Below are 26,448 nucleotides of genomic sequence, written 5' to 3' on the forward strand. Positions count from 1 at the left end.
TAACATAAGGACCTCCATTGGCAACAAAGTACATAGTACATGACAAAACCTTCCAGAGTGGTGAGTTTTAAAATCCAAGAGACATTAATAACCATGAGTGATCAGGACACTAAAGAAAAGGCACGGAAATGATTCTCACATAGAAGCTTCTAGAGTATCCTGCCTCACACCTGTAATCCTAGCACTTGGGAGACTCGGTAAGAGGATCACTGCAAATCCAAAGCTAGCCTGGTTGAAGATCTTGTCTCAAAAAGGAGAAAGAAACAGAGACAGACACACAGACTAACACACACACACACATACACACACACACGGCGGGGTGGGTACAGAAAGAGGCATGTGCGGAGACAGAGGAGAGAGATCATGCATTACTGGCTTCTGGAGAGCAGTGTGACCCTGTAAACACCTAGATGTACAATTTCTGCTTCCCAGTACTGAGAGAGAGAGTAAGTTTCTATTGTGCGAAGGCACCCAGGCATGCGATACTTTGTTGCACTCGATCCTTTGTTACATCAACCCTCAGAAAACCTAATACAGGACCCTGGGGTGCGGGTGGGGGTTGGGGGAAAGAGGGGGATCAGGGCCAACATTACAAATGGAAAACGAAGGAAAGTCAGAAAGTCAGGCCAATAAGATGAAGCCATTCGTTAAAGAGAAAAGCAAGGGATTGGCAGTCAGGAAACCTGGTTCCTGTCGTGGTAATGGGGCTTGCGTCCTGGAGCTGGACACTTAATTGCTCTCTGCTTTGGCTTTATCACCTGCGGAACACGAGAGGCTGGAACTCCATAAGCTACAGACTAAATCCAGGCTCATATCTGGGGAGGCTGAGCACCAATCAAAGCAACATTTTAATGCTTTCGTGGTTCCAGTTTTGGCACTGCAGGGACCTCAGTGACAGGACACAGGAACACAGCTGCGTCTTCATCTGCCGCCAGCCGCGTCCACACCAGCAGGCTGCACACATTAATGTGAACCAGGTAAGAAGGAAAGAAGCCTGCTATGGAAATAACAGTACCCTGCTCTGGTACTCTCTCATAAATGTTGTCCTTTAAAATGCTGGCTTTGCTTCTGTGCTGTTGGTTTCTTTGTTTTCCCTACAATTCAAAGATTCTCTGAAAATGTCTCTGGCTAATCTAAAAGTGAGATTTTATTTAAGTAAGATAAACACACACACACACACACATACACGTGTGTATGTGTGCTCATCTTACTTAAATAAAAGATATATATAATAAATTAGTATGCATAATATACATAACTATAAATTCTAAATCTGCATATATAATAAATTAGAACATCACTTATAATTAAGAAATATTTTCTTTTAAAGTGTCAGTAGGAATAGTATTAGCCGAAAGAAAAGGGGGAAAAATCACTCTTGTAGAATACCATGGAGTAGGGACTCGGGTTCTAACAGGGCACTGGATATGTATTCTCTAGGTATCGACATATTCTCTAAAGGGCCCACACAATGATCACTTGTAGAGCTGGCTCATTGGTCATTATACCTAAGTATAAATCACTGTCCTCTAACTACTGAGATCCCAGACATGACCAGTAGAATACAGCAGGCCTTTCCATTCTAAAATGGTAATGTCAGGACTTTGGACTATTTATGAACTCAGTTTTTCTCAGAGTGGAGATTCTTAGCCAGAGACAGGCCTTCACCAGGTTTTGCTAAGGCTTTGCTTCATGTGTATGTGTGTGCGTATGTGCATGCATGCATGCATCTGTGTACGTGTGTGCATGTGTGCGTGTGTGTGTGTGCACTTGTGTGTGTGTCTATGTGTACATATGCACATAAGAAAGACACATGCACAAGTGTGTTTACGTTAAGAACGATGCCTGGCATTTTTCTTTCTTCATTATTCATTTACATATTTATTATTTTTAGTTGGGAGACCCACTGCTGTGATTGCACTATCTCGTGTAGGGCTTCCTAACAGTGTCAAGGTGATGAGGTTTGACTGCACTCCATACTAGAGACCGGGATAGATGATCAAAGTACAATTAACAGGGCAGTTTGCCCAGCGACTATCTGCTTGTGTGGACATATACAAATCTATGTAAAACAAGTAACTTCTGGTCTAATTTTTATTTATGTACTTATCTATATTTATTTAGATTTGAGGGTTGCCAATCAAAACTAAGGCTTTGAGCATGCTCTGCACATGTTGAACCACGGAGCTACACCCACAGCTTTTATTTCTGAGGAGGGTATATCCATAAGTGCACAACTTTGATGACGTATTTTAACATATCCCAAAAGACAAACAGGTACTCAACGAGGTATGGTGCATGTGGCCTCAGGAAAAGCAGGTGTGTGCTGCACTCCCGTGCCAGTTTCCTTTCTCGGCCTCTCAAATTGGCAGAACTCTTAATGCAGTAAAGGACGGCTTACTCCAGGCAAGTTAGAAACCGTGTGCCAAGCCCACCTATGATTCTGCTTGGGCTAGCCAGCTATTCATAAGAAGGGAATCTGAAGAATCACCCATACAGCCACAGGAAGGAAACACCGGCCCCTCTGCCAATCCTCCTACAGCTAGGCCCTGTCCTAGTATATTGAAAAGACATGGCATATTTCCGTGTCTTTTGTCATGGGCTAAGTTAAAACTTCTCAAGCAACTATCTTAAAAGACAATACTGCTGACGATATATTTCTGAACCTAAATGTGTGATAAAAAGTGGTCCACAACGTCATCTCTGCACAGACACACACAAATAATTACATACAAAACTGGGGCCAGGAGTGTGATAGGACTCTGGTTAACAGCAGCATCCTAGTTGAGGTGGACAGGGTTAACTATGGTTTATACAGGCCAGAGCATCGTTCAGTAGTAGAGGCTTTGGGCCGATCCCCAGAGCTGCAGAAAAAATTAGAAGAGAGAAAAAGGCACCAGTGTGAAGGAGCTAGACAGAATAAAACAGGCATTTCTTAAAACTACATGTGAGTCTCCAGGAAGACAAAAATAATCCAGCTGGAGTTTGGAGTAACAGGGGAGGAAGAAAGAAGGGCAAGAAAGCCACTTTAATTTAATAAATATACACAAGTAAGACTATCAAAAGATTCTCTTCCAATTCAATGTTTTCCTCTTCTAGGAAGCTGGAGAAACGTAGAAGACACTTCTACTGGTGCGTGTGTGGGTGTGTGCGTGCGTGCGAGCTTGTTTGTGTGTGTAGGGGTGGATAAAACACAAATAACATAGGCAAAACACAGATGTCAGAAGTGACACCCAATCAGCTATTTTTTTTTTATAAAATGCTTTCCCAAATGCCAAGCGCTTAGAGATGCTGCATTAAGTTAAAACTCATCCATTCTGACAGAAATCTTAAGATCGTTGAGTCCAGTCAGCCCAGTCATAAAGCCAGAGCCATGACCTTTCCCGGGTTGGCTAACTGGAACTCCATTCATACACGTTTACCCATCCTTCTTGGGGAATTCCAGTTAGGGGACCTAGAGTTCTGGGGGGGTGGCATTCTCAGATTTGAGTGTTTCTACTTCGGATCCCAAAAGAGACAGAAAAACAAGTCAATTTATTGAGTGTTCACTGTACGCCAAGCACTGTGCATTGAGCTTTCCAGACCAGGAAGGGTGGGCCCCGTGTGTGGTGAGGATTCAGGCTCAGGCCCCAGACATAACATCACCCTACCACCCTGCCTGCTCTCAGTCACTGACTTGGGAGGCCAGAAACAATTCAATGATTCAATGACTAAGGTCATAGGCAACCATGAAGGAAATGCCTCAGGGAAGCAGCCCCCTGAGACTCTCTCAAGATCAGCTGCCCCATGATAGCTGGTTCTCCGGGATGCAGGAGCATGCTAAGAAACTGTAGGAGCACCGGACCAAATTCTATTGTGGTATTTAGAATGCCCAAATGTGTGTATGTTCAGGGTCGCAGTTAGTGCGAAACAAAACTAAGTTGAGCAAAAGAACCAAAAAATTACATAGAGGAAGGGACACTTGTTTTGTGTGCCCTGGCTGTACCATGGATAGATTTAAGCTATAGAAACAATAGCGTATGAAAATATTCTGAAGCACTGCGATGTTTACCACACTTCCGTTTCTCCCCAGTGTTAGTCTGGGTGGTTCAGCTCAAGGATTCAACTTTACCACAGGTCGACTCAGCTCATCAACCTTCTTCTTTCCTAACACGTAAAGAGTGTATCTCCATAGACATGGCTACACCCTTTGTCTGGAGTCCCTGCAACTGTCTGGTCACTTTTATACCAAACAACCTGTCATGTGTGCTTTGTCCACACGTTCTATTAGAATGCGACAGCTACTATTTCAGGTGGCAAAATTCCCCAAGCCTTCCTTTGCACATTCACCGCCCATCTCTCTCATTCCCACTAACATCATTTGACTCTTTCTAAACATTACCCAGCTCCACACACCAGTGACACCGTCGGTGCTGGAACTTTAACCTTCCAACAACAAAAGCAGATGGAAATGAACTAAGTTAATGCCTCATAACTTCAGTGGGGGGACTGGAGAGGTGGCTCAACACACAGGGGCACTGGCTGTTCTTGCAGAAGACCTGGGTTTGATAACTAGCACCACACACACACACACACACACACACACACACACACACACTGTTCTTGCAGAAGACCTGGGTTTGATAACTAGCACCACACACACACACACACACACACACACACACACACACACACACACGGTGACTCAATGACTCCAGCTCCACGGATCTGATTCCCTCTCTGGCCTCTGCAGGAATCAGGCTCACAAGTGGGAATCAAAAGTGTGTACAGGCCAAAGAGCCATGCACATGAAACAAACACCTTCTGTGGGAGACGAGGGTGAGGTTGCAGATGTTGAGTAAAGTGTTAAAACTTACATGTGTGACAAGACCAAGTTTGTTCTCTGGTTGTGTGATAGCGTTTTTGACTTACTGCCATCTCTTTAAGATTCTATGTGCTCCAAGAGTTATAAATCTTCTTCTTACCTTATTCTGATCTCAGGAAGACACAGAAGGAACAATTTTTATCCCCAGGTGTGACATGAGCAGGCTGGACTGGAGGGATAGCTCAGTGGTTAAGAACACTGTCTGCTCTTCCAGAGGTCCTGAGTTCAATTCCCAGTACCCACATGGTGGCTCACAACCATCTGTAATGGGAGCTGATGCTGTCTGATGCTGTCTTCTGTCATTCAGGCTCACATGCAGACAGAGTGCTCAGGTACATAAACAAATCTTTTTAAAAAGAAGTAAACAGGCAGAATTAAAAGCCAAACCACAAACCTAGAAACTCATTAGGTCAGAAGCCAGACAGATCAAATTTTCACTTCAAGCACAGTGTTCCACCCAGCTTACCTAAGACCTGTGGACCGGCAGATTAGAAAAACAAGACTTAAAACTGTCTGGGATGTTATGGAAAAGGGGAAAGTGACTCGATGCATACCCATGGCTTTTAATCATAATGACACAAGCAATACCCTCCTGGGCATCTCTTGGGGAATAGGATAAAACTACACAGCTATCAACCATTTCATATCCCAAATGTTGTCGTAAATATTTAAGAGATTCCCCCCAGGGAAGGTGTGAGGAGATGGACTCATGGTACCTGGTCACAGGCAACTGGCCATGTGGCAAAACGTAGATTAAAGTTAATGACTTACTTTAGTTATGATCTAGTCAGAGCAGAGCCAGGCTCTATGGCCAAGGTATTTATAAATATATTTTGAGTCTGAGTCTTATAAATGTTCTGGGAACATCAGGCTGGAAGGAAGAACTGGGCACAATTTCTACATCCAGAAGAAGAAAGGTTCATAAATGTATACACATATACACACGCCTATGAATAAACACATATACACATATACATACTTATGTATACACACATATACATATACACACATACACACACGCTTATGAATACACACATATACACATATAGACACTTATATACACACATATACACATATACATACTTATGTATACACACATATACATATACACACTTATGCATATACATATATATATATATACACATATACATATGCACATACATATGTATATATACACACATACACATACATATACTTATGCACATACATATACATACACACATATATATATACACACACACAAACACAAACAAATACACACCTACAATATACACACATACACAAACACACATACATACACAGGTAGCACTTGAAGAGTGTTAGAGAAAAATGCTTTCTGGATTCGACTACCTCCCCATGAAACACTGAAAGCACACCCACTGCCTCTCTACGTCGATGTAAACTCTACAAGATCCCCATGGAAGATCAAAAGCATTATTGACCGATTTCTCCCCTTTTCTTTAATGTCATGCTAGTAGTAAATTCTAACCCCAAGGGAAAAGAACGCAAATAGGTCGTAAGAATGAGTTCTGTCTACAACACGAGGAGCCGCCTTAGAAAACTATTTTGTGAAGTTTAAACCAATTGTGAGCTCTTCTTTTGGGAGTTGATCCAAAACTGGGTCAAAAAGTCCTTTCCAGGGACTGAGCTCAAACCTATTTTAGAAGTCAGACTGCCATTTCCAGAGTGAAGAGGTGGAGGCAGAAGCGACATGAGGCACAATCCTCTGGGGGCCTGTGAAACAGACCTGCCACCAGTTTACTAAGTGGCGAGGCATGAGCGAGCACTTGAAGCTATTCGGAGGCCATGTTTTCACAACTGCAGGCTGTGTGAGCATAAACCTTATACAGTTTCTTTACAAACGTAATTGGATTAAAGAGAAAAAATAAAGCTAAAAAATGAATGTCAAACTACGCTCGCTACGAGAAAAAAAAACATTCAAAGAGCTTGCTTTGTAATATAGCTTATCTACACTAATGAACAACTGCGTTCTAGTCACTAAATATTAATTAGACATTGCTATTGGCCTGACATGGAGTATCAAGAACCATAATGAACGTATGCATGCTTGCTGAACAAGGCTGCTAATGTCTTCTCACAGGATTCCTCACAACAGCCCCATGAGGAAGCTTTGTCTTACACACATGGACCTGCTGACTGGTGACAATGAGTGACTTGCCTTGAAGAAGTGGCTACTGAAGCCAGGCAGCCTAAGCTACTAATGACTCTGATCAGTTCTCTCCTGTCTCCAGTGCCAAGGGTCAGAGGTCAGTACATATGCCTCTGACCTGCTAAGAGCTCATTTTTAAATACAGAGGGTATTCAGAAATTCCCAAGGATGCGGGGAAGCTTCCCTAAGACCTGGTAATTTAAAATATATCTTCAGAAACAGAAATGGCCCACAGCTGCCATCGCTGTTCAGAAACGCCGAGACCAACCTGTATGGAAGTGATATCTACATAGAATTATCAAGGCCTTTCTCATTTCTCTTCTCCATAGAATGTGTAACGGACTATGGATGCCCAAATTTCCAAGCCTGGGTTAACTCTGAACACCTGCTGTAGTGTCGGGAAGAACTCCGTATGAATGGCCACTACAGCACCCATTCATAAATTACGTATTAAGAATAGTCCATTCAAATGATGGGTTTCCTTTGCAGATTCCCCAGGCTAAGCCAGGTCCCATCTACTTTGCTGGCCCTTACCTCCCCAAGACTTGGCACAGGTTTGACCCATAGTACCCTTAGAAGACATTAGCAAAATGTTCGATCAATAAAACAAAAAACAAAAAACAAAAAAAGTCACACAATCCCAGAGTCTCTGAGTTGGAGCCCTGGGGATTAAATGGTACATCCAAGCAAGAGGTAAGCACAAACAAGGGAACAAAGACATGCTTAGGAAGTTGCTACCTCAGTGTGAGCCACAGCTACATTCAAGCTCCATTTTCTGGGCAAAGGTCCTGAAACCGTAATACACATAGTCACGTGGACCTCTTTTAGTCACCTGGTTAACACGGTCTTCATGACATTTCCTTCCATGAAATTTATTACACGTGTTGGGTGGTGGTGGTACACACCTTTAATCTCAGCACTTGGAAGGCAGAGACAGGTGGATCTCTAAGTTCAAGGCCAGCCTGGTCTACAGAGTAGTTTCCAAGACAGCCAATGCTATACAGAGAAACCCTGTCTCAAAAACAAAAAGAAACAAAACCAAAAATTATTATAAGCTTAGGGCATTGAGAGCTTTGTAACATTTTAACAACCAGGTAAGACCCTTTCAACATCATAGGCAATCTCATCCACGCTGTCTGAATTTAAAGAGCCGAGATTCCACAACCTGAATCTAATGTAGTAACAGATTTGGTACAATTCTTTGAGTTTAAATAGGGACAAAAAGCCTTAGATTGCTTTCCGCCGGGGCAGCCATCTTCCAGTAACTCGCCACAATGACGCACACTAAAGGAAAGAGGAGAGGTACTCAGTATATGTTCTCTAGACCTTTTAGGAAACATGGAGTCATTCCTTTGGCCACATACATGTGAATCTACAAGAAGGGTGATCTACAAGAAGGTAGACATCAAGGGAATGGGCACTGTTCAAAAAGGAATGCCCCATAAGTGTTACCAGGGCAAAACCGGAAGAGTCTACAGTGTCACCCAGATGCCATGGGCATCATTGTAAACAAGCAAGTTAAAGGCAAGATTCTGGCCAAGAGGATCAATGTGCGGACTGAGCACATCAAGCACTGAAGAGCAGAGACAGCTTCCTGAAGTGGGTGAAGGAGAACAATCAGAAGAAAAAGGAAGCCAAAGAGAAGGGCACCTGGGTTCAGCTGAAGCGCCAGCCTGCGCCACCCAGAGAAGCCCACTTTGTGAGGACTAACGGAGAGGAGCCTGAGCTGCTGGAGCCCAGTCCATACGGACTCATGGCCTAATGGACACAAAGGAAATAAAGGACCTGGACTGCAAAGTCTTTTCCTTAGGTTGAAAAAAAAAGAAGCCTTAGATCAAGTACAGCCTGAGGTTACTAATGAGAGTTAAAGAGATTTCACAGATACTTGTGTTCCAGAGAGTCCTAAAATGAAGCTTCCTAAGTTGTAGGATCATATTTCTTATGAGAATGGAGAGATGCTGGGCGAGGAACAGCCTTCAGTCTCATGGCTGCGTTCAGCTCTTCCTGCAAACAGTGTTCGGGAAAGTACACTCCGATAATCCAAAGACCTTCTGTTGGACACAGTTTCCAGGCTTCTTCTCGCCAGTCTGTTTACCAGCGTTCGTCCCTTTCCTTGCTTCCATCTGGTCAAAGTGCTAATAGCAAAATGGCCAAAGAGGAAGGACACAGCAAAGGAGGAGCCTGAAGACTCCATCCTCAGCCCCTGGCTGATGGAACCGGCTGTGACAATAGGGGATTTTGGGTCTTACAGCCACCAACTCGAGGCACTCATTACACATAGACGATGTTTCTTTAGGGTCCCTCAGTATGAGAAAATGCATGAATAAACGAAGCAACTTGCCCAAAGGAATTTAGACCACAGAGTGCAGAGGTCCTTTTTCACATTGGAGTATAAAAGGGAGGGTTGAATTAATGCTATGAAATGTTGGAATCGTGTGTGTGTGTGTGTGTGTGTGTGTGTGTGTGTGTGTGTGTGTGTGTGTCATACAGGGATCTGGACAAGACAATGAAAGCTATCATCATAGTATATAATTAGAATCAACATGACACTTCTTTTTCTTTGAGATGGCATCTTACTATGTAGCTCAGGCTATTGAGATAGCATCTCACTATGTAGCTCAGGCTAGCCTGAAATTCCATGGAGCACCACCTGCCCTTGCTTCCCAGGTGTTGGGATTAAAGTTGTGCCACCATGCCCAGCCATGACACCATGACACCTTCCTACTGTAATTACTAAGTACATAGAGAAATATATTTGCTTTACTGATGGCACAGCTCGCTCTCTCTCTCTCTCTCTCTCTCTCTCTCTCTCTCTCTCTCTCTCTCTGTGTGTGTGTGTGTGTGTGTGTTTTAAAAAATCACTTTATTGTACTGAAGTCAGAAATAAAGCATGGCACAACTAGATTAAGGGCACCACTCAGACACTTGCCCTGCTTCAAACTCTGTCCATCTCAGAGAGCATCCATATGGTAATGGACATTCTGAGGCCATGAGCTTCCCTGCGGTTTCATGCCTTATTATCAACTACATTTTTTTCTACTTCTCCACCACAAAAAAAAAAAAAAAAAAAAAGGAAAACGATGACAGAGTTGAAACGATATTAAAATATTAGCTCTGGATACTCCCTCATGACTCAGATGCTCTCTAGACCACATCCCCTCTATCTTCATCACCTAATAGCTTGCTTGCTCTTTGTTCTAAACTTCAGACTATACCCATGCGCTCGCCTGTTCACATACGCATGTCTACATTACAGGCTAGGATCTACAGATGAGGGAGAACATGTGGTTTTCTTCCTGGGTTACAAGTCCGACTATATTCCTGCAAACTCCATGATTTCATTTTTCTTCATGAGTGAATAATATTCCATCATGTAACCACAGTACATTTTCATGATCTGCTCATTCGTTGATGGACATTTAGTCCCTTCCATCCTCTTGCTATTTTAAGTAGAGTGGCAGTAAATGTGCAAATCTATCTACTGGTAACACGTGGAATATTCTTGTGCAACAGCTGATTGGTATGGAAGATCTGCTAGTTTATAAAAGCATGTTATTATTGGAATTTTTTAAGGAAAAATAAATGATCTTGTTTTTACAAATTCCATTTAGCTGACTTTTTTTTTAAATGTTAATATCAAAGTTGATTCTTTCCCTCTGACCCCTCTCCCCCATATAACTTTAAAATTGTCTGCACTCTGCATTACTGGATAACTCTTCCTAGACACTGAAGTTATATTCATTGTAAACAAGGCAAGTTTAGTTACAATGGGTACACTTTTTTTTTTTAAAGAAAACATACATCTAGAAAGTAAAGAAATAGAAACAGAGACCTAATGCCTTTCTTTCAAGTAGATTTCCAGGTTCTTCAGCCCCTGGATGCTTAGAGTCCTTGAAAGAAAACGGTTTCAATTGGTCTGATGAGATCCGAATTTACTCTGAGTGAGCATCTCCTGCAAGGTCCTCAAATCATCTCTTACGTCTCGAGATGGCTACAAAGCAGGAAAGACAAAAATCTCCCATCTTGCCAATCTAGACTCTTCAAGTATGTGACTAACAAACGAAGTGACATAATTTTCCTGTGTGCCGCAAGCTCTTTTTAATAAAAGTAAGTGCCTCTGGAAGGAGGTAAAGTGGAAATGTATATTTTTAACTTAACATCCTGCATACACCCCACTGTCAAAGAAAGACTATCAGTGGTCAAGGAAGCAGCTGGGACTGTTAGTGACATTCTAGTGACCCTCTAAAGTCAGCACCTGGTCCTTGGGGCAATTCATGATCTCCAGAATCATTTTTTTCCTTTTGGAAAAAAAAGTATTAGTTTCTATTAAGGTGTATTTTTCTTTCTTGAAAATGTTCTAAAAGCAAACCAGGTAAAGGCACTGATAGTCCTCACCCTCTTATGCCTCATGTCTGGCCCTTGCTTCCTCTTCTCCCAGAAGCCCTAGTAGATGGTATGCTTCACGAGTGAAGAGAACATCTTTACTATTTCCTTGTTCCCCTGAGCCTGAGTCCCACACTCTCAGATGTTTCCTAAATATTTTCTGCCCGTGGACCAGGTCCGTAATGAGCGCCACTGTAAAGCAAAATGGAAAAATACAGGTGCTACCTGAATGTGGCAGGTAAGAGGGTGGACTAAGGGGAGGCTGCAGAGGTTCTGAGACCCAGAGCTGTCAAGTTTCTCCAAGTACACATTGAAGTACACAGCATAGACAGTACTCTTCAAATTAAATCAAGGCACAACATCCAACTTCTACCTCAAAGAGAAAGGCTTTGAGCAGCGATGTAAACATTTTCCCTCGTGTGAATAGACACATGATCTTGCTTGAATATCACTGGTGAGCAAGCCTCAAATTTGATGACGTACAACAGAGACATGTTGGAAACAGGATACACAGAAGAGATTCACTGTGCCTCATGCTTAACTACTAGCACTGTGGATCACTGAAGCACAGGCCGTAGTTGGCATTAAGCGGCAAGCATAACAATGGTGTGAAGTATGATCTCTGATGTTTACCAAGCCTTGGGAGTTGTATTGAGCCCTCACACACGTTTTCTCACATAACACTCACACAGATTCTGAGAAGCCTACCTTTTCCAGAGGAAATGGAATGAACACATAATTTGTTCAAGATGAGTGATGGATCAAAACTTGAACCCAAATCCTGTACGTTAGCCCTTGGCTGGGATGGGAAGGTAGGTTCCGTTCTCTCCTATTTTTTTTGGGGGGGGGTTCTTTTTTTTGGAGCTGGGGACCGAACCCAGGACCTTGCGCTTCCTAGGCAAGCGCTCTACCACTGAGCTAAATCCCCAACCCTCTCCTATCTTTTTATGTCTGGCCTCTTACTTGCAGACAGACTGAAAATTCAGAAAACTCCTATGGAAATAATAGATTTGAAATCCAATCAAACCATCGAGAGAATAGACCAAAGGAAGCAATGGACAGTAGCGGTCCTCCTAGCCATCTCTAGTTCAGATGCTCACGGGATCACTGGACCCATCAGTCCCTCACCTTTCTAAGGGGCAGGGCTGAGACCAGGCGCTTTTCAGATTTACACATTTTTGGTGAACTAACTCTTGATTAAATACCCAACTACTGATCCCAGTTACATGAAAGGCTCTTTTCCAGGCAGGTTATATGTATCTGCAAGATTAATAAGACAGGGTACGTATCTGAGACCAAATTTATGAAGCAGCAGCTGAGGAGGCTCCAATGTTTGCCACGATTGGTAAAAAACCCAAGGAAAGAGTCAAGACTGAGAATAACGGTCACATAAGGGGGGTGAGCATTCTGTGGTGCAGTTCAAGAAGGAAACAGGTTTTCATTAAACTAATGAAAGCCTGTTGTGAACAGCCCTGTCTGTCAGTGAGGTAGATGTGGGTCAAGGTTAATAGATGACAGTCACACACACACACACACACACACACACACACACACACACACACACACAACACGGTCAGAAATGGAGACTGAAAATACAATTGATGTGTTCCAGGGACAGACTGGGGGTGTCTACTGAAAAAGGGAAGCTGCTGCTTGACTCCAGAATTGTGTTGTTGACAGGAGCACTGACTGCTCTTCCAGAGGTCCTGAGTTCAATTCCCAGCAACCACATGATGGCTCACGACCATCTGTAATGAGATCCGATGCCCTCTTCTGGTGTGTCTGAAGACAGCTACAATGTATTCACATACATAAAATAAATCTTTATTAAAGAAAAAAAGAAGAAAGATATCCCCATCTTGGCTCCACCCCATCCTGACTACCACAGTGTACTTTTCTCTCTCATTTCCTCCTCCCCATCCCTTAATTACACACAATGTAATAAGCATGTGCACAAACATGTTGTTGTTCTTTCTCTTTCTTTCTTTCATTAAATGGCAAATGTTCTTTCCTGGTCGCCATTAGTTGGAGATGGTCTGGGGGGAGTCACTGGGTTCTGTGAAAATTTTCCCTTTCTCTATTGGTGACATACCCATCATGCTTCTATATCTTAATAATCCAGTGAGCTGTTTATTGAGTCAAAAAACAAAACAAAACCTCATGAAATTACCTGTCTATCTTGTTCACTTGGAGAATTTTAATGTTTTTCACCTATCATGGTGAAACCAAAGGCAATTTGTAACTGTTCTCTATATAGATGTTACATGCAGGTCACCCTGCCTTGAGTAGGGGTAAACTACACTGGAAAAAAGAATGGATCCTTGAACTCCCTTTGAGTCAAGCATATTGTTTAAATAAACTTGTTTTTTAAAACAAATTATAGGACTTTTTTTTTAAGAAAAAAAAACAAAAACAAAAACACTTTAAGACGAAACCTACAAGAATAAGGGGAATAATCTAGCCTAGTAAATCCAGACAGTTTAAAATTGTATCTCCAATTCAAGGATATCAGTGAATGCAACTGTTGGAAAGCATCATCCCTACATAAAGCACAAGCTCATTTCCTATGGAAAATGCAGTGATTTATTTCTCCATACAAACTTCCCAGTAAATAACGCCACTGAGCCGAAGGCCCCGCTGTGACTGATTGCGCAAGTCACCAGCAGAAGATACACAAGCAAAGAGGAAACACGTTGTCTAGAAAAAATACACCATTTCCTTTGATTTCCTCTCCTAAGTGGAGAGACTCTTCTTCTAAGACCAAATCGGGGACTCGCTACCATGCACCACACAAAACTTTCCATTCTCACAGCCAGGAAAAATTACAGACCAGGTAAGTCAATGGGGGGGCGGGAGGGGGGTCACGCAGCTGTTGGCAGGAAGCCAAGGTCTACTGGCTGATGCGTCCAAGCACTTCTTAACCAGCTGGAAGGTGAGACACCTATAGTCCAGGTAGCCTCCAAATAAACAAGGACCCCTTGGGGAAAAAATTATGCAGACCCTTTAATTGCTCAATGCTAGCATTCTGTCTAAGCTCCACCCCCACAGTTACCTGGCAACAGCCAGGTGTGTCTGACACTGTAAAAGTGGCTGCCTGTCCCCTCCTCTCTCTCTTGCTCTCACCCTCTTCCCCCCTTTGTCCCCTCTCTTTCCATTCCCTTCCCCGCTTCTCTCCAAGTGCTCATGGCTGGCCTCTACTCCTCTACTCTTCTTTACTCCTCTCTCTCTCTCTCTCTCTCTCTCTCTCTCTCTCTCTCTCTCTCTGCACCTAATACCCTCTCAACTCTCCTCCCCATGCGCTGAATAAACTCTATTCTATGCTATACCATCCTGTGGCTGGTCCCTGGGGGGGAGGGATGCTTCAGCATGGGTGCACAGAGGCACCCCCTTCCCCATACCTCACCACACCTCCATAGAACATACTCCCTCCTCTCTTTATCTTTTTATAAGCACATCACTCTCTGTATTTGGTAGAAACAATTTTGTGAGCCACTGAGGGAGTGGCTGTCAACCTGTCAACCAATTCTGGAGCCACGGAATGTTTCAGAAAAGAGCAGATATGACCAAGACCTGTGGAGGTTAACTCGAGAACCTTAGAGCGTACCCTGAAGGTGGTGGGTACGGAAAGCAGGGAGTTACTTGCTAGAAGGTATTTGCCTAGTTAATTTCATCCGTATCCGCTTACAGCTTATTTCATTTAATTTCACTTTAGTCTTACTAATCCTGACCTCAAAGATATTCGACTGACTATTAGAAAAAGTATTCAGGTCTTTCTTGTGTCATCTGCAGGACTGGGTGTGCTTTCAGAGTCTGATGCTCAGGAAATACCAGACAGGCCTGCATTTAGCCTGTATTCTCTAGCAACATGTCAGCACTGGGCTAGCTACAAGGGAACAGCAGTGGTACTTTCCGATTTCCAGGAGCAAGTATGTGGCTAACTTCCCAGTTATTGAACCCTGAATGCCGATAAGAAGGCTGACAGCATCAGACTAGAGAGACCGTTAGACTACAGTGTGAGCTGTCTCGGGACACTCTCAGATATGAACAACTTCCAACCAATCAGGTAACTGGACCTGAAGTTTAGAAGCTTACAAATGCTAGGCCTTAGAGGCATTGCTAAATGCTGGAGTCCTCTTGGCAGAGGATTCTGACCTCTTCATGTAGAGCCTTTCTGCTCTACATGAAGACCTGTCCATACTCTTGACCAGAAGAGCCGGAGAGCATAATGAAATAGCTTGTTCACACTAGTGAGTTCCAGGGAAGTTGATTAGGTAGCACTAGATAACCATGTGTACAAGAGAGGTAATAAAGCCACCACCTACAGAACCTGCACCTAGAACATGATGCCTAGCCCTGGGGAATATATTTCAGAACATTTAAAGAACTTACTCAGCAAAGAATAAGGGGTAGGGGTAGGGAGGTAGGAGAGGTGGGACGGAAGGATTGGAAAAGAGTCACGCCAGAAAAGAGAACAAATGGGTCCTGTTAATTGTTCTGAAATATTTAAAGGCTTAGCGTGAACAACAATGAAAGCAACTGCTTTACATATTTCAGGGGTTAGGCATGGAGATGGGTGGGGGCAGGGTTGTTTCCAAAGAGGAACGAAGATTTTCTAAGTCCTGAGCACTTGTGGGGAAGGAAGAGGCAGCCTAGAGGGCTGTGCGACCCCATTGTTTAAGGCACCAGGCTTTAGACTGAAGAATGGCCCTGCAGATAAGATTTGGAGAGAATTCACTTCTTGGGAAGCAGGCTAAATAAAACGCACTCACTTTACCCTCACACTGCACAGCACTGAGATGTTTTTAATCTAAACATCATCCCTGTTTCCTTGTGCTAAGAAATCTAATCCTAACACATGTGGGAGCAGGGGGGGGGGGAATACAAGATGAATAAATTAAATGAAAGACAACACCGATGTATAAATAGAAAGCCACACAGAACTGGGGGCTTAAGGACCGGCAAACTAACAAGGGAAAACACAGCCCAGAAGAGCAGGAAGGGACATTACTAGTCAGAGAGGGCAGGCACAGACGGGAGAAACACTCTGGGGGAGGGGAGCAAAGGAGCAAGGCAGACTGGCTGGGGCCAGATGAGCCAGCCACCTTCTTGAGAAACAGCCTCCTTTGCCTTGGAGACGCCAGTGGGAGAGAGATTCCAGGAGAAGGTGGGTAAGGGGCCTGGCACCAGGGCCTCTCTTGTCCCTATGTAGGATGATAATTAAGGTTTGCCGGGACACTGGAAATTACACCTGTTTCCTGTAGTCGCCAATGTGCTCAAGAACACGCAGACCACCTAGGGAATAAGACCAGTCGAAAAGAAGTGCCAGAGAGGAAACAGAGAGAAGGAGTTTTGAAAAATGACCTCATACATGTTTCCTCTGAATGTTATCAGCACTGTAGGCAACTTCTGAAGGTTCATAATACCTTAAACTCTAGTTACCCAAACCCATAAACAAACCGTCTCTTTGTTACTCTTGGAGGGAGAGGGAAGACTCCTTTGATATGGAAAGAGAAAGAAGGAAGGAGTCACCTCCAGGGAAAACAAGCTGTAAATTCTTGGGGACAAATGGTAAGGAGTTAATCATAGGTCCTGGGCCTTGGTCTTCCAAGGCTTCATCAAGTCAGAAGTTAGCAATTCACACCATCCATAGAGAAAATAAAACCACTCTCTTCCCTTTAAGCATGGGAACTCCTTACTCACCCATTTCCTGGGTCTGCCTCTTGGCCGTTTTTCTCCAATGGTCTCTGCTTTCTGCAAAACAGGGGGGAGAAAAAAAGGAACCATGTAGTCTCCTGCCTGGCAGTATTTGCAAGCGCTGAACAGAGGAATACTTTTCCAGTTAGAATGTTCTGGACTGAAGATGAGGTATCAAGAATGTGTCTTTTCGTCTTTTGTGATCTTCAGCGGCTGCTGCTTCTTCACTATTTGCTGCTATAAAGAGGTATCTATGCAACCCCTCACCATGAAAGACTCCTGTGGAGTGACCCCCTCAGAAATTCATGAAGATGCTTTTGTTAAATCCATTTCGCCTTTGTTTCTGATTGTACAAAGGAAATATTCCCACATCCTGTAATTTATGCAAATTAACATTTTACAGAATGAATGTTCCTTCAGTGGTCAAGACTCTCCTTTTGAAACCAGTTAGAAAAATTAATGCTGACATGTTCATTTTAAACCATCCAGCAGTTCTCTCTGCATTCTACGGAAAGCAAATCCATACTTCGTCTTAGCCAAAGGGTCAAGAAGCGATGGGAAGCAAGTCTGAGTGTAGGAAATAATTTATAAATGCTTTAATATGAAACAATAAATAGCCGACAACTTCTGAATGATTAATTTCCTGTCCTATGCTCTCAACCACCTGTCAATCATTCAGCTTAAAGTAGGAAGAGTAATGGAGGGAGGGAGAGAGAGAGAGAGAGAGAGGATGAAAAAAACACCAACGAAAAGCACTGATATGTGTCAGAGATTTAAACCATGGCTGCAGAAAAATAACGAATTAAAGATTGGCATTATTAACAATAATCCCACACTCAACATGAATTTGACACGAATCCACTTCCTCTTAAGTTTGCTTCATGACTAAACTGCATAGATTTTTTCTGATATTAGTTATTTATTTCTACTTTATTCCAATATTAACATTCATAAAGTAACTAGTCTTAGTCACCCTCATTCCATTCCCCAAGCACATCAATACAACCAGACACACACACACACACGCACACACACGCACACACACACACACACACACACACACACACACACACACACGCACACACCATCTACCTTCTATAAGAAGCACAGGTTTATACTTTTCTGAAGAAAGAGCGGAGAACACACTGTTGTATAAAAGAAACATCCCAAGACCCCCTCAACGCAAACGCAATGGAGGCAGACTGAATCAGGACAACTTGTTTTGCAATTTAGTTTTGCTACCTGAGTGAAGAGCTAGTGGATCTTGATACAGTGATACTAAAATGTGATATTAAGAGCCTTGTGGTGACAAATGAAACCTTCCTTCCCCTTCAACTTACCAAATAAAAATAGATGAATACAAATGATGAGAGAGAGAGAAGAGGGGACGGAGGGGGGGAGGGGGGATGAGGGGAGGGAGAGGGAGAGGGAGAGGGAGAGGGAGAGGGAGAGAGAGAGAGAGAGAGAGAGAGAGAATCTGCATATAGGTAGCTGGCATAGGTATCTAGCCACAGGTTAATCCAGATTCATCATTAGCACAAGCTTTATATGATTATAGCATCATCTCTGATTTAATTAAGCATTTAAAGTACTCTGGCTTAAGTTAGGTACATGTGTTACTTTAATCCTTATAGCAGCCTTGTAGCAGCAACATCATGACTTCACTTTGCAGATGCGCAACTAAACCCTTAGATATGTTAGGTCATACACAACGGCCAGTGAGTGATGGCCCTGAAATTTGAACCCAGCTGTCTGACTCTCAAGACTGCTACTACCCTCCTCCCAGTGCTTGAGAGGGCTCTGTTACCAGAGCCACTGACTTAGCTTATTTCTGAAAGCTAACAGAAATTTCAGTACTTTTAGGATCTTTAGCTAACTATAAGATTTGAGGTTGCTAATTGCTTCTGGCTTTGTTCAGGGTCAACCAAGGATGCCTCAGTTAGAGCACTGTCTCCCCTTTAGTCATGAGAGCATGGATTTTTAAGGTCAGTGAAAGCTGGGGACACCCAGAAAACCACAATCTTCCCAAATTGTCCCCTGCATGGATGAAGGTTCGCACTTTATAAAACTTAGGTCCAAAACCTTTCTCTGACATCCTAACTTTATGACCTGTCCCTAAAAACCTTAATTGGATTTCCTCAGCAAAGTACAGGTAACTTTAGCTTTGAGGGGTACATCAAGGTACCTGGAAGTGCCTACCCCAAACAAGATGCTCAATGTCTTTTCATAGCTATCAGAGAGAAGATTTAAGGCAAAGGTTTCCTTCAAGTTGGTCCAATCCCACAAGCAGTCAAAACAAGGCAAAATGATTCCAGTATACCTGACTTGTCTCCTCTAGAAGAAAACTTTGAAGAAATGCCTGACTGTATGCAGGGACTTGTAAAGGCTCACAGTCCTCTGGGAGAGAGCCTCATTTGAGCTCATCTTTGGAAGCAGCTTAGAGTTCATAGTTTACCCAGGAGTGAATTACAGGAACATGAAACACAGGAAGCCTTTCTCATGGGAACTGGGTGGTCCATGGAATGGAGGAAGACTGCTATTAACCTTAAAGGTAACGGGGCTTTATCAGGTATTTCTGTTTAATTCTTACATCCTAGGGGCTAGTGATGTGACCTAGCTGTATCTGAAATCTACTCAAGGAGTTTTTTAAAAAAGGATATCCCTACATTTTAAACTCCAAGAAAACAGATCTCTCAAAGAAAGAGGGGGGAGAGGGAGCCTGGCAAATAAGATAAGTTTTAAACCATTGTCCCATTTACAAAAAAGCCCATTGAGAAATAAAATTCTTACCATTAACGCAAGGGCGCAAGATCACGATTATCGTTCTGACTTGTTAAAAGTAAGCTTGCTCCCCTGGTCTTAGAGGCTGGTGTCCCATGTAACCTGAAACCCTCTTCAGAGATGACATCTAGGAGAAACATGCCACTGCTCTGTGTGGCCCCGATCTGGGAGGCTTGCTTGTTCTTTAAAACCCACATTACAGAAACATTCTGATCCAACTCCACAAAGGCTGCAAAACAAGCTGGGGGTTTTAGTTTGTAAACCAGATTAGCTCCAGGCTTTTCAGATACTGGGAAATTGTGCCTTTAGCAGGCTTGTGTATGTGTCTTTAATGCTCACTGGGACACTCTCTTTCAAAGAAGGCAAACAAAACACGGAGGGCACTTGTTTTAAAGCATCAGCAACATATACAATACTGTAAAGGCAAACGTTTGCCTTGCTTTCTCTGGGATAGATTTTGGTTCTGTACTACACACACACACACACACACACACACACACACATAATTGAGACATAACTAGTTCTAAGTGTTTTCTGCTGTTATAGAGGGAAAGAGAGAGAGAACCAGTAGGCTTTCTGCCCTGGAGAAAACTAAACTTTCAAACTTACCAGCGCCATTACATTAGCATCCACATCCCTCACACCTTAAGGTGCTTTCTTCCCTGGCTGCCTTCATTATATTCTTCATGACTTGGCAAAGTGCATAATTCAGAATCTTTTCCTAAATTTTAAATGTTCAGAGGCAAGTCTGTGAAAGTGTGGGGCCACAGTGAATGGAAGAACTATCTCTTTCTTTAAGAGCTGATGGGTACTTTGAGCCTGTGTGGCTATTTCCATATTTAAAAAGTTATTTATCTTGTGAACATCTCCCCCTTGACTTGGGAAATGTGGATGGTTGGTGCCAGCATATCGGAGATAGTATCTACTACCTGTTTGTGAAGGGAAGTAAAGAGAGGGAAGAAGGGAAGGAGGAGAGGGAGGTGAGGAAGAAGAGACAGAGAGGAGAGAAAAGGATAGAGAGACAAGAAGCACGTGTGTGTGTGTGTGTGTGTGTGTGTGTGTGTGTGTGTGTGTGTGTGTGTTTTCCCTATTCCCATCAAACCTCAGGAGCTTGGTAAAGTTTTAAAGCCATCTCCTATAGTCTTTTTATTTGACAAACAATAAGACATTTGCACTGTGGCAATCTCCAAACCTTAGGGATTATTTTGGGGCTCAGTGTCTCTGAGCATTGGTGGCAAAAGACACATATTTCTCCACCTTCGTGACTTGGAGACAGCCGCACTTGAAGTTTCTCACACACTTACGTCTGTCTGAATGGTAGTCAAGGAAGATGAGACACATTGACCTTGTGGTTGGAATGGAATAAACACTGGGCAATCCCCAGAAATGGAAAGATGAGCTTCAGAGAGGTTGAACCCTGGGCATGTGGCAGTTTACAACTTTGAATCTGGTTTATTGTTTGTGAGGACCACAGTGATCCCTCACCCTTTAAATGACCCATCTTTGGGTGAGGGGGCCCAGCAAGACCACAGGATTGAATAGGAACTCAAATGTAATGTAACACACTACTGCTTTTAAACACTGCCCTTACAAAGAGTCCCTATTGAGTCTGTAGGTTTCCAGGAACACTTCTACTTAAATAGGGCAGCCATTCCCTCCCCAGGGTCCCACTTCATGGGAGATTCAATAGTGTGGTGGACTTCTACAGGAGTTGAACCGGACTCAACCTAATGGCAAGACTGAATAGATCTTTCCTTCATGGAGATGGTCTCATATACAAAATGAAATCACCAGAGGCAAGGTGTGAGAAGAAGAAGGGAATTTAAAAAAGAAAAGGAAAATGAAAGAGAAAAAAACAAGAAAAGAAAATTTTAAAAAGAAAATACCTTAGGATAAATGAGTAGTGACAGGAAAATATTTTCAGTATTCCTATATTCCTGTGAATAAATGAACGAGAGTGATGACTTGGAACCAAGAGGCTAATTCAAGTCTAACTTCAGGTCAAGCTCAGACATTTAGACAGCTATTCAATTTTTACCATTCTAAATAGTCTCATTGTAGTTTCTGTTATAGTGAACGTTACATATGAGCCAGGAATCCTTATTTCAAACCAGTAAGTGTTTGAACACAGAAAGAGAACTAGGAAATTAAAAAAACTAACAAAAAGAGCTGTATGCAAAAGGGGCTTTGTTTATCTTCTTATATTTGTATTCTCATTTTTTTTAAAGATTAAAGCATGCTTGAACCCAAGAGTCTATAAAACATGAGGACATCTAATCAAAACCTAGAAAAATAAACTCTTTTAGCTTCCCTAAAATAACAACAACAACAATAACAATAATATAATAACAAGTAGTGTGAACCAACACACACTGGCATTGAATTCAACTGGCCCAATCATTCGGCCTAAACGTTGAGTAAATTCTCATTTCATCATTTCAATAACCTAGCTCTGTGGTTTCTCAAGTTTAAGTACCACCATTTTTAGTCTTGAAAAGATACAATTTGCTTACATCATATGGAAAACCCCATGGTGCATTGCGGCTCACGCTCATGTACCCGAGGAATCCCATGCATGAGTTCTCCTCTTATTATTTCGCTCATCTGCTTCCACATACACATACAGTAAGTTTAAACCAGAGCCGAAATTGTTGGAAGAGTTCTCTCGCTGAAAGCTGGAGACTTCCCTACTCTAAACTTCCCTTCCTCCTTTGCAATCAGATGAAATAGCAATGGGTATAAGGGTTTACAGGAAAGCTGGGGGGTGTTAGTCCAGTGATTAAGCACTCTCCTAGCCTGTGCAAGGTCTCAGACTCCACTTCGGGCACTAAAAGATAAACAAACAAATAAACGGCAGAATATGCCATTCAAAATTGTTCAGTGTGTGAAGCTATACAAATAAGCATAAGCCAGTTTTAAAATATTGCTGGTTCTCTGGTCACCCTTTTCTTCCGGTTAGCTGAGCAAGGCATTCAGCTAAGGACTTTAGCATCCGGGGTTCCGAACTTAAGTTTCCACCCTTGTGTAAGCTGTGTGGTTCCAAGGTGAACTCTGGAAACTGCAATAGGTCAGCTCATAAGACAAGGCAGGCTTAAATGACTGGCAAAAAAAAAAAAAAAAAATGCTCCTCACCACCCTGTCTTTTCTCAACAAAGAGCTGAAATGCGATAGAATCCCAATGTGGAACATTCAGCCTCCTTTGCAAAGTGATCTGTTGTGGCCCTGAGATGATATGGGTCAAAGATATAGGTCAGCTGAAGTCATCCGGGGCTCTGGAGGAAAGAGGTAAGAGACCTGGTAGTTTCCAGAGAAATAGTAGCGTGGGTCTCCCTGGTGTAAAGTAACAAGATTAAAATAACCCTGATGTATCTGAATCTCCCTGATTTGTGTCACAATCTAAGATAACTTGACGGTGGTGTCCTATGGAATTTACAGACTCACTGAAGCTTTTTCTCCCCAAGCAAAGTGAGGCTTTGAGAACTGAGTTTCCCGTTGAAGTAAGTCAACTCGAAAGATTAAAAGGGCAGTGACAATAACTCCGTCATTTTACCTCCCTTATGTGTGCTCTGCTGGGACCCTCGGGTCTCACAGAACTTACCTGCTCATTACAGCATACAGGGATCCCAGTAAGTCATACTAGTGCTGTAGAAACTACAGGCTGGAGCTTCATGGTCATCCCAGGGTCATCTTGGACCGAATCAACAAAGACTGCCTTTTGTCCCTCTCTTCCATGAACTTGAGTCCTCTAAAGAAAATCCTGTCCTCGCCAAGCAGCTAGCCTCTGCAGTTGATACGAAATGATGAATACGTCCCACCTTCCTTCTCTATCCCTAAACTGTCCTTGATATTCGTAGTGATTTGTGGAAAAAATAAAATTTATTCCAGGAATGCAAATGATGTGGGCTCAGTCTGCAGAGTACCCAGTTAGCCTCGGGGCTTGTTTCTGTTATGTGTGAAGATGGAATTAAATGTTTATTCTGAATGTGTTATCTCAAGTGTACAGACTTTGCCCAGATACAACTTGCACTCTGTGCTCTGTTCTCTAGTCTGGCCATGGCACCTCAAGTGAAAGGGGGGGGGGGGGGCGGGCAAACTTCTGAGATTATGAATTAGGGTTTCCTCATGCTTGAAATCTTTCTGATGAGACTTCATTCAACACCTTCACAAGGGCCTGAATGGGACCCGCTTTGAAGCTTGAAGCTGTTTGACCTGTGGCCTGAAGTAGAGATTTGAGTGTCCACCCTCCAGAGTTCTCTCCTGATTAAAAGGGAACAACAAAATTCTATGAAGGAGATGACACCATCCTGCTCTCTGAACAGAAGAAAGGTGAAAATAGGAAGCATCTCGAGTCAAGCCCACCCACAAGAGGAATACAACACAATGCAAAGGTTAGGAGATAATTGGTCACCGGTATCCCTGGAGCTAGAAACAAATGACCGTAAAGGTAAAGACACACATTCACATACTCAGACAAACCATTAGTCCAGAAGATATCAACTTCTAATTTCACTTTTATTAAGGTTACATCCAGAGTGGAAGAGTTCCCAGGAATGACTGTTACACAAGGATTACCCCCAGAATTAATTTTGATGGAAAAATAATCATCATCTCCTTCATACATTCTAAACACAACAAATTGCCTTTTTACAAATTTGTTTCTTGTCCATGTCACACAAAAAAATCAACTCTATTGAAATGTAAAGAATAGCTAATTTAGTAACTAGTTATTCACCTGGTCTTGTAGCATTCTGCATGCACTTTCTCACTGTTAAGTTTCTAATGAGCAATTTTGTTTTTAAATGCCCAAGGGCAGTTGCTCAGTCCAAGCATAAACTTAGTTAAAAAAAAAAAAAAAAGATTCCAAACCAGCAAGAAAATTTAAACAGCATCCATCAGGACTCCAATGTACACTACATTTCCCCTTACTTAAAGATTCGTTTCTCTCAAGTACTTACTAGCACTCTCTCTTTTTCTCTCTCTCTCCCTCCCCCTCTCTCTTTTTCTCTCTCTCTCCCTCCCCCTCTCTCTTTTCCTCTCTCTCTCCCTCCCCCACTGTGTGTGTGTGTGTGTGTGTGTGTGTGTGTGTGTGTGAGATGCCCAGAGTACAGAAAAATACTCACTTCACTAATCATATAGAAGGCTTTCTCACACATATTCAGCTTATTCTGGTAAGGTATTTTCATCTTACATGTTTTGAACTGTACAGCTCTTCCTGAAAAGGGTTTTCAGTTCAGAAACATCATAATGAAACCTGCCTTTTTAGAATACACTACACAGTTGGTAGTCCTGTGTATAAAGGCATAGGAGCATCCCCAATGAAAACATTTGGAAGTGAAACACCTTAATTTTATCCATTCCAGATATGATTTATCAATATCCTCAATGTCATCTTCTCCAAGAGAAGTGTGACTTATAGAGGTGAAGAAAAATAGCAGTCAAGTTCTAGGCTAATGGACTTATTCACATTTGTAACATTTTATACTTGTAAACTGTTACTTTTGTAAAATGTAAAGTCTTACATTTTAAACGTTTACCCTTATAAACATTTGTAACAGAAGTATATGAAATGATGCTGCCTGAAAGAATGAAGGATTTCAGAGAAAGGTCTTCAGTGAGGGGAGGGGTATTTGTGTTCTAGCAATCACACAAGCGTGTATACGGACAAGAGGAATTACAGGAAGAGGCAGCCTAGCGGGGCCAGCTGTAGATACTTCTGGCAAAAGTCACTGAAAACCAAACATGCTTGGAAATGGATATGCTTTATCTGTTTTGTTTCTTTATATGTTAAATCAGGCACAAGTTTTACCATTCGTTCTGTCCACAATAAACCTCTTAAAGAGACCATGATGAGACCATTCCTACCTATTCATTCAAGTGGAAGAGTTATACAGGGACATCAAGAAGATAATCCACTTTCTGTCTTATATTAACTTTCAAATCATGTATTTACAGTGAGTTTTAAAGATGCCTTAACTTATATTATGATGAAGCAGTTTCAGAGTGATCACATCATATTTGCAATACCTACCACCAAGACACTCCTGTGCTGCCCCTGGGAACACAGTAAATAAGTGTCACAGAAACACAACACAGGATCTTTTGGGTAAAAAAAAAAAAGTCCTATTTTAGTTCCTTTATAAATAGAAGAAAGAGAAAGCACTCCTACTAGGAATACCAGATTATGTGTTACTTAAATAGCAAGGTTATTTAGAGACGACTGGGAGATAATTGGTTAAATATTCACTACAGAGCTCAAGTTTAAAAGGCAGTTAATTCAAATGTTAGAGAAACCTGCTCTTTCAATAGCCAGAAGTGATAATGACGTCCTAAGTGGCCTTTCTACATCACCAGTCCCTATGACAGGCATGGACCACTGAGAAGCACCCCATATAATGTGGTTAGTGCAATCCTCTCAACACGAAAATACACACAGGAGATTAATTTCCCCAAGGATAGGCACAGAGTCTTTTTTTTTTTCTAATGTTGCATAGTTCAATCTATTGAGAAGGTGTGGGGGGATTTACTTCTCATTTTGAACCATTACTTTTGATGACAA

At 42.4% G+C, this 26,448-nt stretch overlaps 1 protein-coding gene and 1 long non-coding RNA gene across 4 annotated transcripts in view; one reads left to right on the top strand and one right to left on the bottom strand.

Moving 5' to 3' along the window:
- Nucleotides 1-26,448, bottom strand: part of Hmga2 (high mobility group AT-hook 2) — a 114,646-nt gene that overhangs the window by 84,001 nt on the left and 4,197 nt on the right. Inside the window, exon 3 of the mRNA NM_032070.2 lies at nt 17,118-17,168. Within this exon, the coding sequence (NP_114459.1) occupies nt 17,118-17,168 (51 nt within the window). The remainder of the gene's footprint in view (nt 1-17,117; nt 17,169-26,448) is intronic.
- Nucleotides 38-13,377, top strand: LOC102549309 (uncharacterized). 3 transcript variants are annotated; one of them, XR_015624715.1, is made up of 5 exons: nt 38-197; nt 775-977; nt 10,889-11,141; nt 12,110-12,229; nt 13,030-13,377. It is a non-coding gene; the product is annotated as an uncharacterized LOC102549309 (long non-coding RNA). The 3 variants fall into 3 exon arrangements; XR_015624713.1 differs by lacking the exon at nt 38-197 and having other exon boundaries at nt 499-977; nt 13,030-13,262; XR_015624714.1 differs by lacking the exons at nt 38-197; nt 10,889-11,141 and having other exon boundaries at nt 543-977; nt 13,030-13,268.

Source organism: Rattus norvegicus, chromosome 7, assembly GCF_021556685.1.
Source record: "Rattus norvegicus strain SHRSP/BbbUtx chromosome 7, alternate assembly SHRSP_T2T, whole genome shotgun sequence".
NCBI lineage: Eukaryota > Metazoa > Chordata > Mammalia > Rodentia > Muridae > Rattus > Rattus norvegicus.